Source organism: Cydia pomonella, chromosome 12 (assembly GCF_033807575.1).
Source record: "Cydia pomonella isolate Wapato2018A chromosome 12, ilCydPomo1, whole genome shotgun sequence".
Lineage (NCBI taxonomy): Eukaryota > Metazoa > Arthropoda > Insecta > Lepidoptera > Tortricidae > Cydia > Cydia pomonella.
The window spans coordinates 11886803-11905301 of NC_084714.1; the positions used below are offsets into that span (position 1 = coordinate 11886803).

Genomic DNA, 18499 nt, shown 5'->3' on the forward strand with positions numbered 1-18499 from the left:
ATATCTACGTGAATAATTTTTTTATTGTAAGTGCTGACAAGTCTGCGCAGAGGAGCGCGCTCATCAGTGTGCGTGCGGCAGCGGCCGGTTACGAACAGCTGGTGCGTTTGCATTTCTTACATGTTAATAATAATCTATTCAGTGTTAAATAGCGTGAAAATGCTGAAAAGTATGAAGCTCACCTTTTTACAACTGTCGTTCACTTGACCCTAATTCTTTCAGTCGTTTAAACACATTTTGTTTTTAGCTGCCAACGTTAAACAGACAATTGAACGATGCTACAAATGTCGTGCTAACTAATATCTGAATTCTGTTTATGTGTAACTTACATTCTAAAAACATTCAATTATCTACCTTGCTGCAACATATTAAGATATATAATATATTAAATTTTCAAATGTAGTTACGGCAGATATGCTTCGCGATGTTGCATTGGACATGCCGAATGGCCGGCTTCTCGATGCAAATTAGAGTTACGCAATGGTTTTTCACATTGTCAATGTCAACGTTTATTATAACTACGACTAGGACTAGCCGAAGTTTTAATAGTTATTTATTAAAAGTCAAATAATTAATTCCTTTTCTTTTATTCTGTATTTATTTGGAATTCGATTGCACCAGCGTTACTGCTGCTATATTTCTGTTGATTGCACTACTGAACGAGGTGTCAATTATCCAGTCATCCACAGCAATGCTGCACCACAATACTGGAGCAGCATTGCTGTAGTAAACGTGAAGAACGGATTTATATTCCAAATTAAAATTTAATATTCTTCACGTTTTCTACAGTCTGCTCTGCAATATTGCTGTGCAGCACATCTGCTGCATCATTATTTCCGATATGCAGCAAATGTCAACGTCAATGTTGATACGTGTACTAATAACATTTGGCACCGCAATACCTACTGCAGCAGTAATGCTGTTATAAAGCGTCCTATTTTTTGGACCTTACTTTCTGACCTTCTTAAATCATGCATAAAATTTATTACAAAGTTTTTAAGATGTGGTTACTTACCTACTTAAATATGCGTCACAACTTCAGCTTTTTATATTTTAAGTATAATTGTATTGGTGCCTGTGTGAAATAAACAGCAAAACAATCTAACTGATTTAAGACTGAATGAAGCAAGGCGTTTCAATAGGTAACGTGAAGTTGTACTGATTGCTAGATAACTCGAATACGTATGGTTTGCTATAAAATACATTTAGGAGCTAGGTAAAATAATGTATCATCGTAAACAAATTACTTATGTTGTTGTAAAAATTTGCTTATTCGTATCGATTGGTACAAGATTTATCTAGCAAAAGTAAAAGTTAACCACCAACAATTAATTTTTTTATACCTTATTTTATTGAGGAGTCAGAGGGATTTTTTGGAATAGCTCATACCTACTTATAATGCAGAAACAGGTAGATTGTTATAACTTGGCATGTTAATACCAAACTAGAAACTGAGAATAAAATTATTTTCAGAAGTATTAATAACATGAATGAACTCCGACTCACCCAAGTTACAAGTTTCTGAAGCAAATACATTAATCATTATATCTTTATAGATAAAACATCTTAGATAAGACGCTCTGGTAACAGTACAAGTTTACAGCGAGCTGCAAAAGTACATGGACACATTGCGAATGGAATTTATTCATAAAGTGGCCATCCATAGTTGCAGTTCCCTGTACATGCTTATATGCCTACAGTACGCATTTCTTTTCTGGGCTGCACCCTGCGCACCCTGCACAGAAGTTTATATGCAGAGGTAATAACTTATTTTGCAACTGCCCATTCAAGGGTGCGTAAATAGTATCCACGCCTGAAAAAGCGATCATAATTATAACTTCAGTGGTCATAGATACAATACTAAGGTTTATTCCGATATGATCCCCTAAATTAATTTCTTGCTAATATTTTTTAGATTTACATGCCTTTGACATAGTGCGTGTGTGTAACTGTTATCCATAGTTAGTGCAATGAATAATATACGAAAATATTTTGAAGACGTGTAAGTATTAAAACAAAGGTTACCTTACCTACCTATTCAAGATGTATATAAATACATCATTTTTTATATATATTAAATGTGTTTTAATCGGTAATGTAAAGTCTAATATAATCATAAAATAACTATCATAAAATTGCTATAATGCCACTTGGTATATATAAAATTAAATGGCATAACGTAATTTTTATTATATGATGTTGTTGGTATATTATAATTTATTATTAATCTTAGTGTAAATAATGCATATTTAAATCTAATTTTTATCTAGTATAAAGAGCATCATTGCATAATGTCTTTAGTTATATAATATATTAATAACGTAATATTTTATACGATTTCAATAACTCATTTTTATATAACACGATTTGATGTGTTGATTGTAGAATAATTATTTAAAAAAACGTTTGTTTCGTTACATAAGGAACTGGCGCATGCACACAAAGCATGTGTATCATTAGGGGCCTATCCCCCGTTTCTGGAACAATGCGCAAGATTCTATGGGGTTATCCCGTATCCTGCTCAAGGTGAAGCACACCTTTTTCGCATGATAGCATCTATCTATTCCGGCATCGGCAAACATCCCCGAGGCGCTACAGAAACGAGGCAACCCTAGAACCCTGTAAGCATTGTTATATTGCACGTGTATTGAGCGTTGTAGTACGAGGTCGCAGTTCTAACCTAACCTATCTTACTTTTTGGTAGTTATTCGATTCGGTGGGGATCGCAATTCTAACCTAACTTATTTTTGGTTAAACATCTATTCAATTTTGCGAGGCCACAGTTTTAATTTTAACCTGAACTAATCTACTATTTGTTAAACATCGGATTCTGCGGGGCGCAGTTTAAACCTAACCTAACAGACTTTCCTAGGAGACTTTATATAATTATATCATATCACTAGTTATACCTTATATGTCTTATAGCATGTCATAATTATAGCAGTGTGTGTTATACGAAATGTAAATATACCCTTTGACCATTATAAAAAGAATAACATTGTGCATATCGTCGATTAGTTAATGTCATATATTACATTGTTCCTAATAACATTATATCAAACTATAATAGATGAAAAGTAATTATATTAAATGCAATGCACCCATTTTTATGATAGGTATAAAACCAGTGTTAATTATTAAAATAATCATTTGAGAAAAACGAGTCGAACTATCGCTCGAAAGGCTCTGTACATGTACATTACATTTTTTTTTCCTATTTTAGGGGTCAAACGGGACCCTATTACTGAGACTCCGCTGTCCGTCTGTCCGTCCGTCCGTCTATCACCAGGCTGTATCTCATGAACCGTGATAGTTAGCCAGTTGAAATTTCTACAGATTATGTAATTCTGTTGCCGCTATAACAACAAATACTAAAAACAGAATAAAATAAATATTTCTTTCCAATATCGAGATTCTCATCCAATCACCGAAGTTAAGCAACGTCGGGCGGGGTCAGTACTTGGATGGGTGACCGGTTTTATAGATAATGGTACGGAACCCTTCCTGTGCGAGTCCGACTCGCACTTGGCCGGTTTTTATTTTTCTTGAAATCGACTCGCGCTTCATATGTTATATTTTTACATAGGTTTTGTGCTACAGACCTATTTTCTATTTTTAGAGTGTTCGATCATTAAATAACAAAATACACCAACGAATTATTTTTTATAACAAACATTCTGAAACCATCGGCCCAATTCGAAGAGTGAGATACGATAACGATAAGTTCTGGTTTAGATAAGTTCTCTATAAGTTATCTTTTGTATATCGTATAATTGACGAATCATGCAGCTCGATTCGGACAACCAATGCCACTATGACGTTAGAAATATCGTAGATAGATAGGTAGATCTTATTGGAATCACAGTGGAATCGAAATAAACGTCAATTTTGATATGTCGTTTGTTATTGATCTTTTAAAGATCTTTCCAAGATCTTAAACGTGCCTTAATCATTCTTCAAATCTGCAAATAAAACAATAAGTATTCAATGAAATAGCTATTACTAAAACTATCTGTTATATTTTAAAATAAAATTAAAGATAAATATTTTAAAATAAAGCTAATGTGCCGGATATACAATCCGGCACATTAGCTTACATTTCCTCTAAAAAAGTATTAAGTATAACGTGAAATATGAACTTATTAGATATCAATGAATATTACTTAACATGATGTAATGGTATTGTTATGACATGTTACAACTAGCAAAACGCAATATAAGGTACCTAGGAAGTACTTTCCACGTTGGTCGCCGTTTATTATTATTCCTTCGTCGTAATTTCAATACGATTTTCGTAGCCACCAAGGACCTGTCCTTACCCATTGAACCATTAGGTATTCCGCGGCACCCGCCACGTTGCCTCACCACAATGCAAAATTTGTTACACCTTTATAAAAGCATGGGCTCCATATTCTAACGCCCCATTATTATATCAAAAGTGGTGACAGACGGATGTTCGATAAAATGCTAATAACGGTAATTGTGATTATAATATATAAAGTCTTACTTTTTTTTACTTTACCGTATAAAAAAGTAATCATCTTGGTATTTTACAGGTGTTACTACTTTCCTCAACATGCGGATATGTGTATAGTTCCGGAGTGGCGGTAGGACCTGCCTTAGCTCCCGTTGGGCCACCTGTGGTTACCGCAGCCAGCTCTCAGTACTTTGAGAGAACATTCAACAGATTGGTAGCAGCACCTGCAGTGCCCGTGGTACCTGTAGCTCCTCCAGTTCCTGCCCCACCAGTGATAGTGCAGCGTGTTCCTAAAACAGTTCCAGTGCCTGTGCAACCACAAACAAATTTACCAGTTGAACCAAACGTAGCAATCGCCATAGCGACGGCCCAAGCCGCGCCTGTCGCGACCATCCTTCTACCACCCTATCCATTTGGACCACCGCCAGCAATCAATTTTATCCCATCGTCTCCACCGATTGTTGTACCTGATGAAAACTCTAGGACCGAACCAACAACGACGAAACAGGTCAACACTAAAGCGACTGTACGAGAGCCCGAAACCACTACACCTTTACCGTCGAATTCCGATAGCAACTTTATACAAGCTCTGCCGTCAAACCAGAACAATCAGAATGTGGGTTTCAGCCAGTATGCGCCACCGCAGTTTCAACAGTTGCCTTTGGAACCTCACAATAAACCACAGAAATTAAAAACTTCGGTAGAGGTAGAGCCAGTTCCTTTGACTTATATTGCACCGCCGCCTTTGAATCAGCTGCCATTCCAACAAATCCGACACGTTCATACCTTTGTGCCAGCGAAAACAAAGATAATAATTAGACCTGTATCTGCACCACTGAGAATCCATGGTAGACCCGTCCGAATAGTTATGTACAGAAAGCCAGCTCGTTACACGAAACAACGATACCAAAATGCTTTGAGGAGGCCCAAATCGAGAGACATAGAACCAACGACCTTTAGTCCCTTAGGAAAACCTAATACTAAACCGCCAAGGCAGTAAGATGTTTCACTGAAATAAATAAGTTACACCTGTTATATAAATTGCACTTTGTAAATATGTTTGAGGATGAGGAATTAATAATAATTTATATTTGTTCTTACAGTATATTTATTTATTTATTCTACTAATACCAATAAAAATAATGTCTGTTGAAATTAGGACATATTAATTTTTAATATACTTAACATCGATGTTTTTCACAACATTTTGTTTATCAAAATAAATAGTTATGCGTCTTGCTCGCACCAATACGGACAAGTACGAGTGAAATGCTCGAGCGGGTGATAACTAAATGACATAATTTTTATGTCAGTGTCGTTCGAATTGGCCTCCTGGTACCAATCTAATATTGTCAGACGTAAATCTCATATATCCAAAACGAATGTAACGAGGTATATTAACGCCCGTCAAGTAGTCAGATTTATGAGTAGGCACTACTCAATCCACTTGTACAAATTTATTATTAAATATATTTTTACATAGACGTATATATCAGATAAGTGATATAGGTACTTAATTGAAAATAAGTTATTTAATTTGTGTTACAAATAACTAAGTAGGTACCTACCTAACTAATATGTAAATAATCAATGCCTATGAAAGTGGTATCGTACTATAATTTTACTAACTTACGACTCGATTCAAGCTTTTTGATACGTCAAATATTAGGTCTAGATACGATATGGATCGGATATGCCAGTGTCAAAACGTTTCTTCAAACAAAAACGTCACTTTTGACACTGACATATCCGATCCATATAGTAAGTATACCTTTTTTTATACTACGTCAGTGGTAAACAAGCACGGACCGCCTGATGGTAAGCAGTCTCCGTAGCCTATGGACGCCTGCAACTCCAGAGGAGTTGCATGCGCGTTGCCGACCCTCTACACTCCGCACCCTCCTCTGGCAACCTTACTCACCGGAACACAACACTATGAGTAGGTTCTAGTGTTATTTGGCTGCGGTTTTCTGTAATGTGGAAGTACTTCCACAGTTGAGCTCTGCTGTAGATTTGGAATGACATCCGCTATGCTGACCTAATTATTGACGTACCTTAAAGTTCGAACCGTGGCGTTAGGAATCATAATACTTATGTTTCTTCTTTTAAAATATGGCCTCCATAAAATCTATGATGATTTTGCCAATGCCAAGTGTCGTTTTTCAGTTGTTGTCGTTCTAAGTGTGCTCGCTGCGCGTAAAGCATGATGTTATTCGGTAGTTGCTTTAAGTAAAGAGATAGCTGGACTCTACTAAAAGCCACGATGGATTGTCGGGTGTTGATTTAAACATGGTTAAACGCGTTCCAAGATTAGTATTTATTACCTGGATACTTCGACTATAGTTCACTGCATAAGCTATCAATATTACACATTAAACAACATTAATGAGTAAATACAAACAAATATTCTCAAGACGTCTTCGCCATCTTGAATCTCAACGACAACCCGACATCGTGATACTGGTGATACCTTAAAGGTGGCGTTCAGATGTCCACTACAGCTGCTTTACTGTTGCGGCGTCATTGTTGCCGCCGCGGTATTTGTCAATTAATGAGTGACGTTCACCGCCGTTACAGTGGAGCTGCAGTTGACATATGAATTCACCTTTATCATTTCTAGACAAGGCATTTCCACAAAATTATTGTAATCAAGAGTAAAGTACGTCGTAGCAACGACCTCCTGTGTAAACTTCATCTGGGTTTAAAAAACATAATTTTATAAAAAGTATAGGATTAGGTACTCACATATGCAAAGTCATAATTAATTTTGTACCATAAAACAAAGCTCCTGTTTTTACGGGGAAGGATAGCTTTTTCATAGATTTAAAGGTTAGTAACCTTTCCAAAAGCTACGTTACATGCCCCTTTTTGGTAAATCATAATATTCATAATGCTTTTTAGCACCTGTAGGGCATACATGGAGCAGTCTTAACTAAATAAGTATTCGGAACATAGAAAATGCATTCAATCTGAAATTCTATGATACACTCGGTTCTGAATGCAAACAGTTACGTCTCGAATACATCTGGATCGATCGGTCGATGCATTTAATGATTATTCCCGTTTATTACGCTTGGAACCTGTAGTATATAAGTAATGTAGTTAATATTGGCCTTTTTGGGTGGATTGTATAACAATAGGGTTGTTTCCAATTTTTTGAAACGCTTGTATTTCGTTCTATATTAACTAAAAGTTGCCCTAAAATTCAACATTTATACTAAAAACGGCTTTAAATATGTTAAAATCACAAAATATATTTTGACAGATGCTTTCGCGCCCAAAACGCTGTTTGAAAATGGTGTGACGTCACAGTTTACGGTTTGACACATAACTACACTACACACGTAGAAGATACGAACTGTCAACTGACATTTGTCATTTGTTGTTTATCGCCTAACTGTCAACAGTGTCAATCCGAGAGTTGTGACGTCATCAGAATCTTCAATGACGTTTCGAGTTTGGTCACGTGACGTGTGCCAAAAGATATTTTAAATTCAATATTTACAAAAATATGGTCATTACAGGTCCCCTAAAAGTCGTTTTACATGTTCTTGTAATCCAAAAGACTTTATTGGGATACAATTCTGCCCTGAGATTTGTAGACGGAAACAACCCTATTGTACGTACCTTAGCGTAGTTGTAGGGACCTGTCCGATTAGTCCGACGGGCGTCTTCTGATTTTAATAACAGGTTATGAATTCGATTTAGATTAGTTGTGGATCTAACTCATAACCTGTAATTGTCGATGTTCAACTTAGTTCCCTCAAATTTCTTTTTGAACACCTCTTCTATATTAACATAAATTTGATTTTGCAATATAAAAAAAAGACTTGAACTTGATGTAAAAATACTTGTGAAAGGTTTGATTAGCCTCAGACAAAGCTAATCTGGCAGCGATTTTGATTGCCTAGATCTTGGTCTGACTCTAGGCACTAAAGTGTAAAAAGCCGGCTAAAAAAACTTACAAAAATTGTGTCCTTTTAATAGTAAGATAAGTTTTTTGGAAAAAAGTCATTGCCAGCTCAGCTGATAGGTAATGTTCAGATTAATTTTCATGGAAAGTAGAAACTATTCAGTCATAAATATGTATAGTAAAATACATTTTTAGATGCGTATACAAATACCTATAATAAAGCAAATGTGGTTAAAATTCCGAGAGTTAGTCATAAAATTTCATTAATTTTTATAATTTTATTTAAGAAATATAATTTGTATGCACTGCCCTGCCTATGATCGTTTTCTTTCCATATTAGTGCAGAGAAAACAAATTAGAATTACAAACGCCGAGCGATGCGCAGATATGCAAAAAAGCCTTGCTCAATAAACAAATCAGATACAAGTCTATCAAAAATAGACCAACCAAATATCGTAAGCTCAACAACAACGTAGGTATCATAAAAAACAATAAGAATGAGAAACTGTTTATTATAATCAAGGTCAATGTGGGCAAGACAGACACATGGCCCGATTCGAACTTTAAGATACGTCAAATACAAACAAAAACGTTCGCCGACAGTCAGAAAGGAAGAGCTTCGCTCCGCTCTGCCGAACTACTGTAAGTGGAGTATATGTACAAACGCAAGAGTTAGAAGCGCCGAAAGAGACTCTCCTACCTGATAGACGGTCTTCCTCACATTGACCTTTTTAGGGTTCCGTAGTCAACTAGGAACCCTTATAGTTTCGCCATGTCCGGCTGTCTGTCTGTCTGTCTGTCCGATGCTTTGCTCCGTGGTCGTTAGTGCTAGAAAGCTGAAATTTGGCATGGATGTAAAAATAAAAAATTTTTTTTTAGGGTACCTCCCCTACACGTAAAGTGGGGGTGAAATTTTTTTTTCGCTTCAACCCTAGAGTGTGGGGTATTGTTGGAAAGGTCTTTCAAAACTAATAGGGGTTTTCAAGAAACATTTTTTGATAAAGTGAATATATTCGGAGATAATCGCTCCGAAAGAAAAAAAAATGTGTCCCCCCCCTCTAACTTTTGAACCATAGGTCCAAAACATATAAAAAAAATCGTGGAAGTAGAGCTTAAGAAAGACATTAAATGAAAACTATAGCGGACATGATCAGTTTAGCTGTTTTTGTGTTATCGCAAAAAGTTTTCCCTTCATAGTAAAAAGACTTACTTTAATTAGGTACTGATTATGCAAATTTGCCTATTTGTTTAACTCGGGTGAAAGGTACCGTTTCATCCCTTGGTAAACAATTTACTATACTTTAAGCTCCAGTTTAGCTTATTGTGACGGAAGAGTAACTACGGAACCCTACACTGAGCGTGGCCCGACATGCTCTTGGCCGGTTTTTATTTATTTACATAAAGAGCAATGAATATCTATAAGTATAGGTATTTCCGTAGAAAGTGTCTCTTAGTCATTGGTCTTGAGTGTATTTTAATTCATAGCTGGACTAGTACTCTTGCCTTGCGGCTGACGTGGAGGCTGACGGCAGTGCAGGCGATCTCTGCCCGACGAATGTGTGGCTGAATGTGGTATCAAGCTATATTTATTAAGCGATAGGATCAATGAATAGCTAATTTACACATTAAATCATAAAAGTCAATTCAAGCAACCTACAGTCAATCATAATATTCTACCTACTTGCGAGCAAAAACCTTAAATAACTTAATACATCTAACAAAAATTTAACTGTGAATCATACAGTTAAAAATACATAGAAAATGGAAGACAGTTAAAAACAAGCTAAAAACTGGGTCTTATCACTAAAAAGTGATCTCTTCCATACGACCTTTGGGTAGCAGGAAACTAAGAACTTACTATCCAACATTGAACGGGTATGTATTTTGGTGTCTGCATAAAAATAAATACGAATTGATTACAAATCCGTAAAAGTGAATTTCGTTAAGTCGGCCAAGAGCATGTCGGACCATGCTCAGTGGTAGGGTTTCATTAGTTACCCTTCCTTCACAATAGGGTAAACGGGAGCTATTAGTATAGTAGAAAATATGAATATCAGCGGAATTGCCTTCTACGTTTTTTTACTTTTTCGTTCTAAAGCTGCCAAATATGTAATAACAATTGGATAAGTAAAACAAGTAATTTTATCTTATATTTTTCTTTACTTACATGAACTATATGAATTTATATCTCTTCAAAAACCCATATATAGTATTAACGTTTAACTCATGTTCAGGAGGGGAGGAGGGGGTCAGCCGCATTCGAGGGGAGCCAGTGCTGTCAAACTGGTCAAACTTGACAGACATTCAGACGTACTCTCAGAGTAAACAACAATTGAAGCGAATGAATAACTCATGTTCGCTATAGTGTGGCTACCACCAGTTTGGCACTGACATAAACGCCATCGAGAACGTAACTTACTTTCTATGTATCTCGCTCGAACTCGCATATAAGTGCGAGCGAGATGTATAGAAAGTAAATTGCGTTTTTGATGGCGTATATGTCAGTTTGACATTGTCAGTGACTCATGGTACGGATACAGTTTTCATTTAATGTCTTATGTCTTAGTTGAGCTCTATTTCCACGTTTTTTTTTTTCATATTTTTTTAAACTCATGATTTTAAAGTTAGAGGGGGCCCACTTTTGTTTTCTTTCGAAGCTACTATTTCCTAAAGTATTAACTTTATCAAAAAAATGACATTCCCACTTTACATGGAATGTACCCAATAAAAAATATTTTTGGACATTTTATTTTATATCTTTGTCTTTTATATGATTTTTATATCCATTCCAAATTGCAGCTTTCTAGCACTAACGATCACGAAGCAAAGCTACAGACAGCCAGCAGATAGACAGACGGACATGACATGGTTTCACATTCGGCTACGGAACCCTAAAAAGTACCTACCTAGTGATTTACACGCACAATGTGGTCACATTATTCGTAACTTATCACTGCTAACACGAAAACTAGACTATATTCTATTATATTTCAGTGTTACCTCCTAAACCCAGAAGTTGACAATGACTTAGTGATCCATATACTAGTTAGGTTGTCCAGATTTGTGTCGTAACTAACGTGGCCCCGTTGCGTGCCCGGAGTCTAACGAGTTACACCACCGTGACGAAACGCAACGCAAGGTGAATCTTGCAGGCTAGCGTATAAAAGCTATTGTCACCGACTTGGACACATCACATTCGCATCTTCTGTCCACTACACAGAAACAACAACAAGCAAAATGTTCAAAATTGTAAGTGCCGAAAATAGCAGCTCCCAAAAAACCTTTTTCTTTCTAATAATATCTAATCGTTTCATGGTATTCAGTTATTTAACTGCTCTTGTCTGCTTCTTCTTATTTTCATCGTGATTTCAATTAAATTAATCCTCTAAGTACCATCATTTTATTAGTCCAATTTTTTAAAATTCTCATTTATGTCAGATACGCTGCTATTAAAATTAAAAGTTTTAAAGATAAATTAGATAGGTACATAAATACCTTTTATTTATATTATTTGAAAAGCCGATATATATTTCAGGTGCTCCTCGTCACCTTCGCTCTGGCTGCTGCCAAACCCAGCGTCGCTCCCGCCGCGCTCGTGGCTCCAGCAGTTGCAGCACCCCTAGTGGCCGCGCCCGCGCCCGTTGTGGCCCCCGCGCCCTTCGTGACAGCGACTAGCTCCCAGTACGTCTCAAGGAATTACAATGGACTGGTTGCCGCTGCCCCCGTTGTCGCTGCTTCCGCTCCTTTAGTCGCGGCGCCCGCTCCTTTAGTCGCTGCGCCCGCTCCTGTAGTTGCTCCAGCTCCATACGCTGCTGCCCGCTTTGTGGCTCCCGCTGCACCGGTGGTTGCCGCTCCTGCCCCGTACCTCGCTCCGGCAGCCAGGATTGTAGCCCCTGCCGTCGCACCAGCCCCCGTCTTGCCCGCGTACGCTCGCTACGCTGCACCTTACGCTGCGCCGTACTACGCCCCTTCTGCTCCTTACTTCGCCCTTTAAATAAAAAGAAGACTGATCATTTTTACCGAATAAAATTGTATATAACATACCTTTTACGTATTCATTTTAAAGTCCTCTAATTATTCTTCAAAGGACCGATCCCTATCAAAATACGAATAATAACTAAGTGACTAGCCGAACACGCACGTAGTTGTCTAAATAGACTGTGTTATAATGATCATTGTTTTCACATACACAGTCAATTTAATTAATATACGACTAAAATAAACGCTGGACCTTGGCCATAAACAAGAATCCAAACAAAGTGATTACGTATGTATTTTAGTGGAAAATTAATTTGACTAGGCTCATACGTACGGAGGTACCTACAAGTCGGTTTACGTGGACAAAGTTTCAAGGAAGTTGGCGATTAGTCCTTGGCAATTAAGTAGGTACCAACGTGAAAGCACAAACAAATAAACCTCGTTACGCATCGGACCTTTCGAAGCCTTAGCGAAACAATGGAAACAATTAAAATTTGACTGACCTATTTATTTATGCACGCGCTTTCGGCGTCGTGGCAGTGCCTAAAACAAAATGACTTGAGAACATAGGTAATGGTCTAAGTTATAAGGAATATCTACCCTCATCTGTTATTTATTTGTGATAAGAAATAAACGAAACGATAGACAATATTCACATTGACACATTGCAAATAGGGGCCTAATTAAAATGCTTACTGATGGAAACTTTTTTTTTAATTGTATTGTTATTTAATCGTATATTATATCAAATCAAAGCTTATTTAATATATAATCTAACTGTAATAGGTCGCTTTATAAAAAGTTGGTCTAGTCTATAGTCACCTAGATTTTAGATAAAAATCGCTTAATTAGGTAATAGTACATTACGATACAAGTGCGAAAAATAGGAAAATCGAAACGAGTGGCGATAAATTAAAACACGACCGAAGGGAGCGACACGAGTTGCGAATTACCTATTCGCACATGTATCGTACAACGTTTTACAGTACATATGGCCCTTTAAATGCTAATTTTCGCACTAGTGCGGTAATGTAGCAGCATGTGTACTGTAAAAAGTTTTTTTTTCTGTCCGTGGATTATCATTTATTTCTTATCACAAATAAGTAATAGATGAGTGTAAATATCTCTTATAACGTATCTCCTACTATAATCAAAATACAACCGAAGTAAAAAATAATAAGAAAAAGCCAGTATAATAATAATTAACCAAAACCACAGATTTACAGAGACAAAAGAGCTGGCAGCTTTCTCGCTCAACGAATAAGCGTTGTTATTCAGCGAGGAAATGCTGCCAGTATCTTTGGCACTAGGCCCCAGGGGTCCTCTATAGATATAGATTTTAGTTTTTAATTAGTTTATGTTTATATTGTACCTATATTTACATTTTACTCTAATTCTTTTTAATTGTTAATTGTTCGAAATAAATAAAAAACTGATATCTAAATGATGTCATTTAGTTATAGTACATTTCGCTCATACTTGTCCGTATATGTATTAGCGCGAGCGAGACGCACGTTAACCAAATGACATCACAGTTTACGTTCGAATTGGCATGTCCAACTTTCTAACTGCGGATCCAAAAACATGAAAATAATTATCAAAGAGGATGAAAAAATATTGACAACTTTATTTGAGCGTTTTTGAACAATCGTTAAAAAAACCGTCTGCCTTGGGTAATACAAATACATTCTAACGATGATTTGGAGAATTGCTCTGCTACGCGCTTGCAGTTTGAATTCTCATGTGAAAACAAAAGTAATAATATCTAATTGAAAAGGTAACAAGAACGTTGCCTACAATACTAAACAGTTATACTTTAGTTGACATTCAAGTCTATTTATATCTATAGACTGCATGGTATTGTAGCATTGATTAAATTATATTTAAGTAGTAGAATGTGTTCGGCTATATTTATGCTTTAATTACTTACATTTTATTATCTTCTAAAAATAATTACTTACTTCGATTTTTTCACAAACAAAGTAGACTCCGAAAATAACTCTTAAGTATAATAAACTTACCGAACCTTAAATAGTTAAGGAGTAGATAAGCACCATTGAGTTACAGATTAGAAAAAGGTCCCTGAAATACGAGAGGGTACTGGGGTAAAGTACTCAAGTAGGTATTCATTTTCTTAGGTATTTCGGTACCTACGTCAATATTGTTGGCCCACATAATGGTTAAGAGGTATTGTTCTTTTTTTACAATAACAAGCTAATAATGACGATGAACTTCAGTCTTGGACTCGAAGCCCGGAAAATACCATTATTTTGTGATGAGCATGGATAATTTCCTACTGAGTTATTGGAGGTTTTCTATACATTTGACGTCGTCTATGGTACGTTGGCGTACTCTATTTATTATGTTACTCATTTAAAAATTAATAAAAAAATCTCATATAATACAATACACAAGATAAGATTCATTTGTTGTCAGAACTGTGTACATTTAAATGTTGTGGGTGAAATAAAGTCCTTAAAACTAGGCAAATATTCTAAAACAATAACAAAAATAGTATTTCAAAATAATTTTAACCATTGATACACATAAAATATTCATTTAGATTGTAGAAACTTTTTATTAAAAGCCATTTCTTGAGCTTATTTTTAAAGGCGATACGGTGTCTGTTTAAAGTTCACAAATTGTACAGCTTTTGTCTTGTCTAGGTTCACACTTTAGATTCAAAGTTGAGAACCAATCAATTACAAGTTTTAAGGTATTTTTTAATTTCATCGGCTATATCTGACCCGTTTTCTTCAGAGAGGTGGTTAATTATCAAGGGTAACTCATTGACATATACTAGAAATAAGAGAGATATAATATTTCTTTTTCTTATATTTTTTATGATATATCGATGATAGATTTGAATGATGGATAGGTACATAATATATCGATGGCAATCACATTTATGTAGCGCTAACACAATTCAAAGTTATTTTTTATAATACCCAATTTTTAAATTGAAATTAAATTTTAATTGAAATTTATTGTCGCTCTACCAATGATTTAGTCTAAAGAGTTTAAAAACCTCTTTCCAAAGTAACTGTCATAAAACACTAAAGCCTTATAAGCAATAAGCTGGCAATTTGTGATTGTCAAATAGTTTAATTCCCCACTAAAGCGATGGCACTTGACGTACACCTATTCCCCTTCAATAAAAATAGATGGCCATGTGTCCAATGGTTATTAATTTTAACGATACCATTAACTGTAATTAATAAGACGGGGAAGTAAATTGCATGAGATTTCACGTATTGAATCCTACTTAATAATAATAATAATCATAATCATAATCAATTTATTAGTAATAAAAATTACAGGTCACAGTAATTGCCTATATCTATAGGAAAATATAAAACATTAAATTAACACATAAGATTATGGCTGATAACTGCACTAATACATGCAGAGTACGTTATATTATTTACATATTTGATTTTGTAAGATCACGGCTGTAGAATTCTTTATGGTCATAGAAAGCCTGCTCGATTAGCCAACTCTTCAGTTTTGTTTTGAAGATTGTGTTGCTGTGTGTGTTAACTATTTCATTGGGTAGATGATTATATACCTTCGGACCCATAACGTGCACGAGTTTGGCTGACTTGGCTAGCTTGTGCGACACGGCTGGGAGTCTTCTCCCAATTCGAGTGGAACGTACCGCATAACGGCGAGACGTTTCGTTACTTTTGCTCAAAACTGTATCTTCCAACTGTTCTCGCGCGTGCACTGCTGCTTGGAGTATCAGCAGCGATGGCAGTGTTAATATGCCCAGAGACTTAAAGTGAGGCTTCGTAGGCTCCGTTTGTGAGATGCGAACTATGGCTCGTACGGCACGTTTTTGGAGACGAAACACCCTTTCCCAATCTGCAGCACTAGCCCACAGATCTACTCCGTATTGCAGATGTGCGTGCACTGATGCGAAATAACAATTTCGCACCATGTCGCGGGGGAGGATCCGAGCCAGCCTTTTTAGGGCGAAACAGGACGCTGAGAGTTTACCACACACCTTATCGATATGGGCCGCCCAAGTCAGTCCTCTATCCAAATCAAAGCCCAAGAAGGTCGTATTTGTGACTTGATCTATATTAATTCCGTTCGCGTTTACTGACAGTGACTCCATCTGCCTACCCGAGAGATCGAAGTGAATGAAGTGAGTTTTTTTTATATTCAAAATGAGACCGTTACTTCGGAACCAATCTGATAGGCATGCGGCAGTCACATTTAGTTGCGCATCTAGGGCATCACAGGTCGGTGCGCACACAACCACCGCAACGTCATCCGCATACATGAAAATCTCGCCGGTATATATAGCGTCGGGTAGGTCGTTAAGCAAAAGGGAGAACAAGATATTAGAAACTGATGATCCCTGCGCTACGCCCATGCTGGTATGCACCGCGTCCGACTGCACGCGGCCGCTGTCTGCCACCACCACCTGAGACCTGTCGCGCAGCATGTCCATCATGAGCTCGAGAGCTCGATTGGCAAAGCCATAGTGGCGCAGTTTGTCTTCCAAAACGTCATGGTCCGCTACGTCGAACGCTTTAGACAGGTCACAGCATAAAATTGCGACTTGTTTTTTGCACTCTCGAGCCTCTAGTATTTGACGTACTACGTGACGTGTCAAGGATGTAGTCGAACGGCCTTTGCGATATGCATATTGCCGGTCGGATAGCGCGTTTGTTGCCATGAGGTGGTCGGTTATTCTCGCACTAAGGCCGTACTCGAACACCTTGGCTAGAACCGGGATGATGGCGACCGGCCTGTATCCGTCGATGGCCTCTCTCTTGCCCTTGCCCTTAAATAGCGGAGCTATACGACTTTTCTTCAGAGCGTCCGGAAATACTCCCTCGCGGATACACCGATTGTATGCTGCCGCCAGTATGGGTGCCAGATGCGGTGCTGCAGAACTGAGTAAGACGACCGAGATATCGAATATATCTCTCGTCGCTTTCCTTGCTATCCCGGATGTAATGATCCTATACACTTCGTCTGACGTGAAAGGCCTTAGTCTTATGCACCTGTCGGCGGGCGGGCGCGCGGCGCGCAGTGCGGCGAGCGCGGCGGGGCGCGAAGCGGGCCGCGCGCCGCTCGCCGCCGCTGCTTAGGTTGGTAATTCGTATTTTTCAACTCATGAGGATTAAATTTCATTAGTACGACTGATAAAAATAACTTAAAATGTAGTGCAGTGGAACACACCGTTGAACCATTTCTCCAGCTCGAGTGCTTCATTCTAAGTGCCGCTTGAATATCAATTGGATAGTGACAGCGCCACATGGTACTTCTTTAATATGATTGAAACTCTATATCAAATTAAAAAGGTTTCTTTTCGTAGCTCCATAGCTTAGATGTCTGAAGTGGATACAGTTTTATTAGAACTTCATTAGGATTCAATTCGAACACGATTATGGGTATACTGCGCATTAAATTCCATATTGAGGGCGTGATTTGTCCGTGGACTCGTTTTGTGATGCCTATTGTTCAATATTTACCCATAGAAGTATATGGGTCAAGACGACTGTGTGCCAATTTCGCTGTCATAAAGACCTAGATTAAAATTTTACATGATAGCATAGTACTGAATAGGTATCACAAAGATAGAAGTTTTTTATGTAACTACATCTAACTTAATCTTAACGTATTTGTATTTGTAATCTTTGAAAATATCACGTATCTCATAACATTTCCGGCGGAAACGTACCTAATTGATGAGCTCAATAAAGTTATTATGTACCTACTTATGAAAGTTACGACATGAATACGAGCTTTTTTAAAGTAACGGTCAACAAGCGCTTAACTTGAGTGTGTTGCATTAGGTTGCGCTTCCATCAGAGATGTGCGAAGATGCGTAGCGAGAGATGTGTTTGTCATGAACCAATAGAAACCATTTACCTACCTATTCTCGCTCAGCGCAGGTCCAGTAGAAACAGCTCAGCGAAGCGAGGTTTTTTTACAACAAAAGAAGGGAAGGATGTGGGCGAGGGATATGCGAGTCTCATGCGAGGTACGGACTACGGACGCGAGCGAAAAGCCCAATGTTTCATTAGGCGTCATAGGATTCATATTGCTTAGGGATTTATTTTTGTGTTTCTTATGTTTGATGGTGATGTGCACGAGGAAAAAGTCCACTGATG

At 37.3% G+C, this 18499-nt stretch overlaps 2 protein-coding genes across 2 annotated transcripts; both read left to right on the forward strand.

The window, feature by feature from the left end:
- The first annotated feature begins 4172 nt into the window (after positions 1-4172).
- Positions 4173-5579, forward strand: LOC133523585 (uncharacterized). The gene is made up of 2 exons (XM_061859251.1): positions 4173-4476; positions 4557-5579. The coding sequence occupies exons 1-2, from the start codon at positions 4453-4455 to the stop codon at positions 5475-5477; spliced, it is 945 nt and encodes a 314-aa protein (XP_061715235.1). The 5' UTR covers positions 4173-4452; the 3' UTR covers positions 5478-5579.
- A 5881-nt stretch (positions 5580-11460) lies between these two features.
- On the forward strand, positions 11461-12433 carry LOC133523623 (cuticle protein 16.5-like). The gene is made up of 2 exons (XM_061859307.1): positions 11461-11639; positions 11926-12433. Exons 1-2 carry the CDS (start codon positions 11628-11630, stop codon positions 12382-12384), a joined length of 471 nt encoding a protein of 156 aa, XP_061715291.1. The 5' UTR covers positions 11461-11627; the 3' UTR covers positions 12385-12433.
- Positions 12434-18499: the final 6066 nt, after the last annotated feature.

Coding starts and splice junctions, on each gene's coding strand:
- LOC133523585 (XM_061859251.1), top strand. CDS start 4,453: ATGTTCGATAAAATGCTAATAACG. Junction 4,477..4,556: donor TCGATAAAATGCTAATAACG/GTAATTGTGATT, acceptor GGTATTTTACAG/GTGTTACTACTTTCCTCAAC.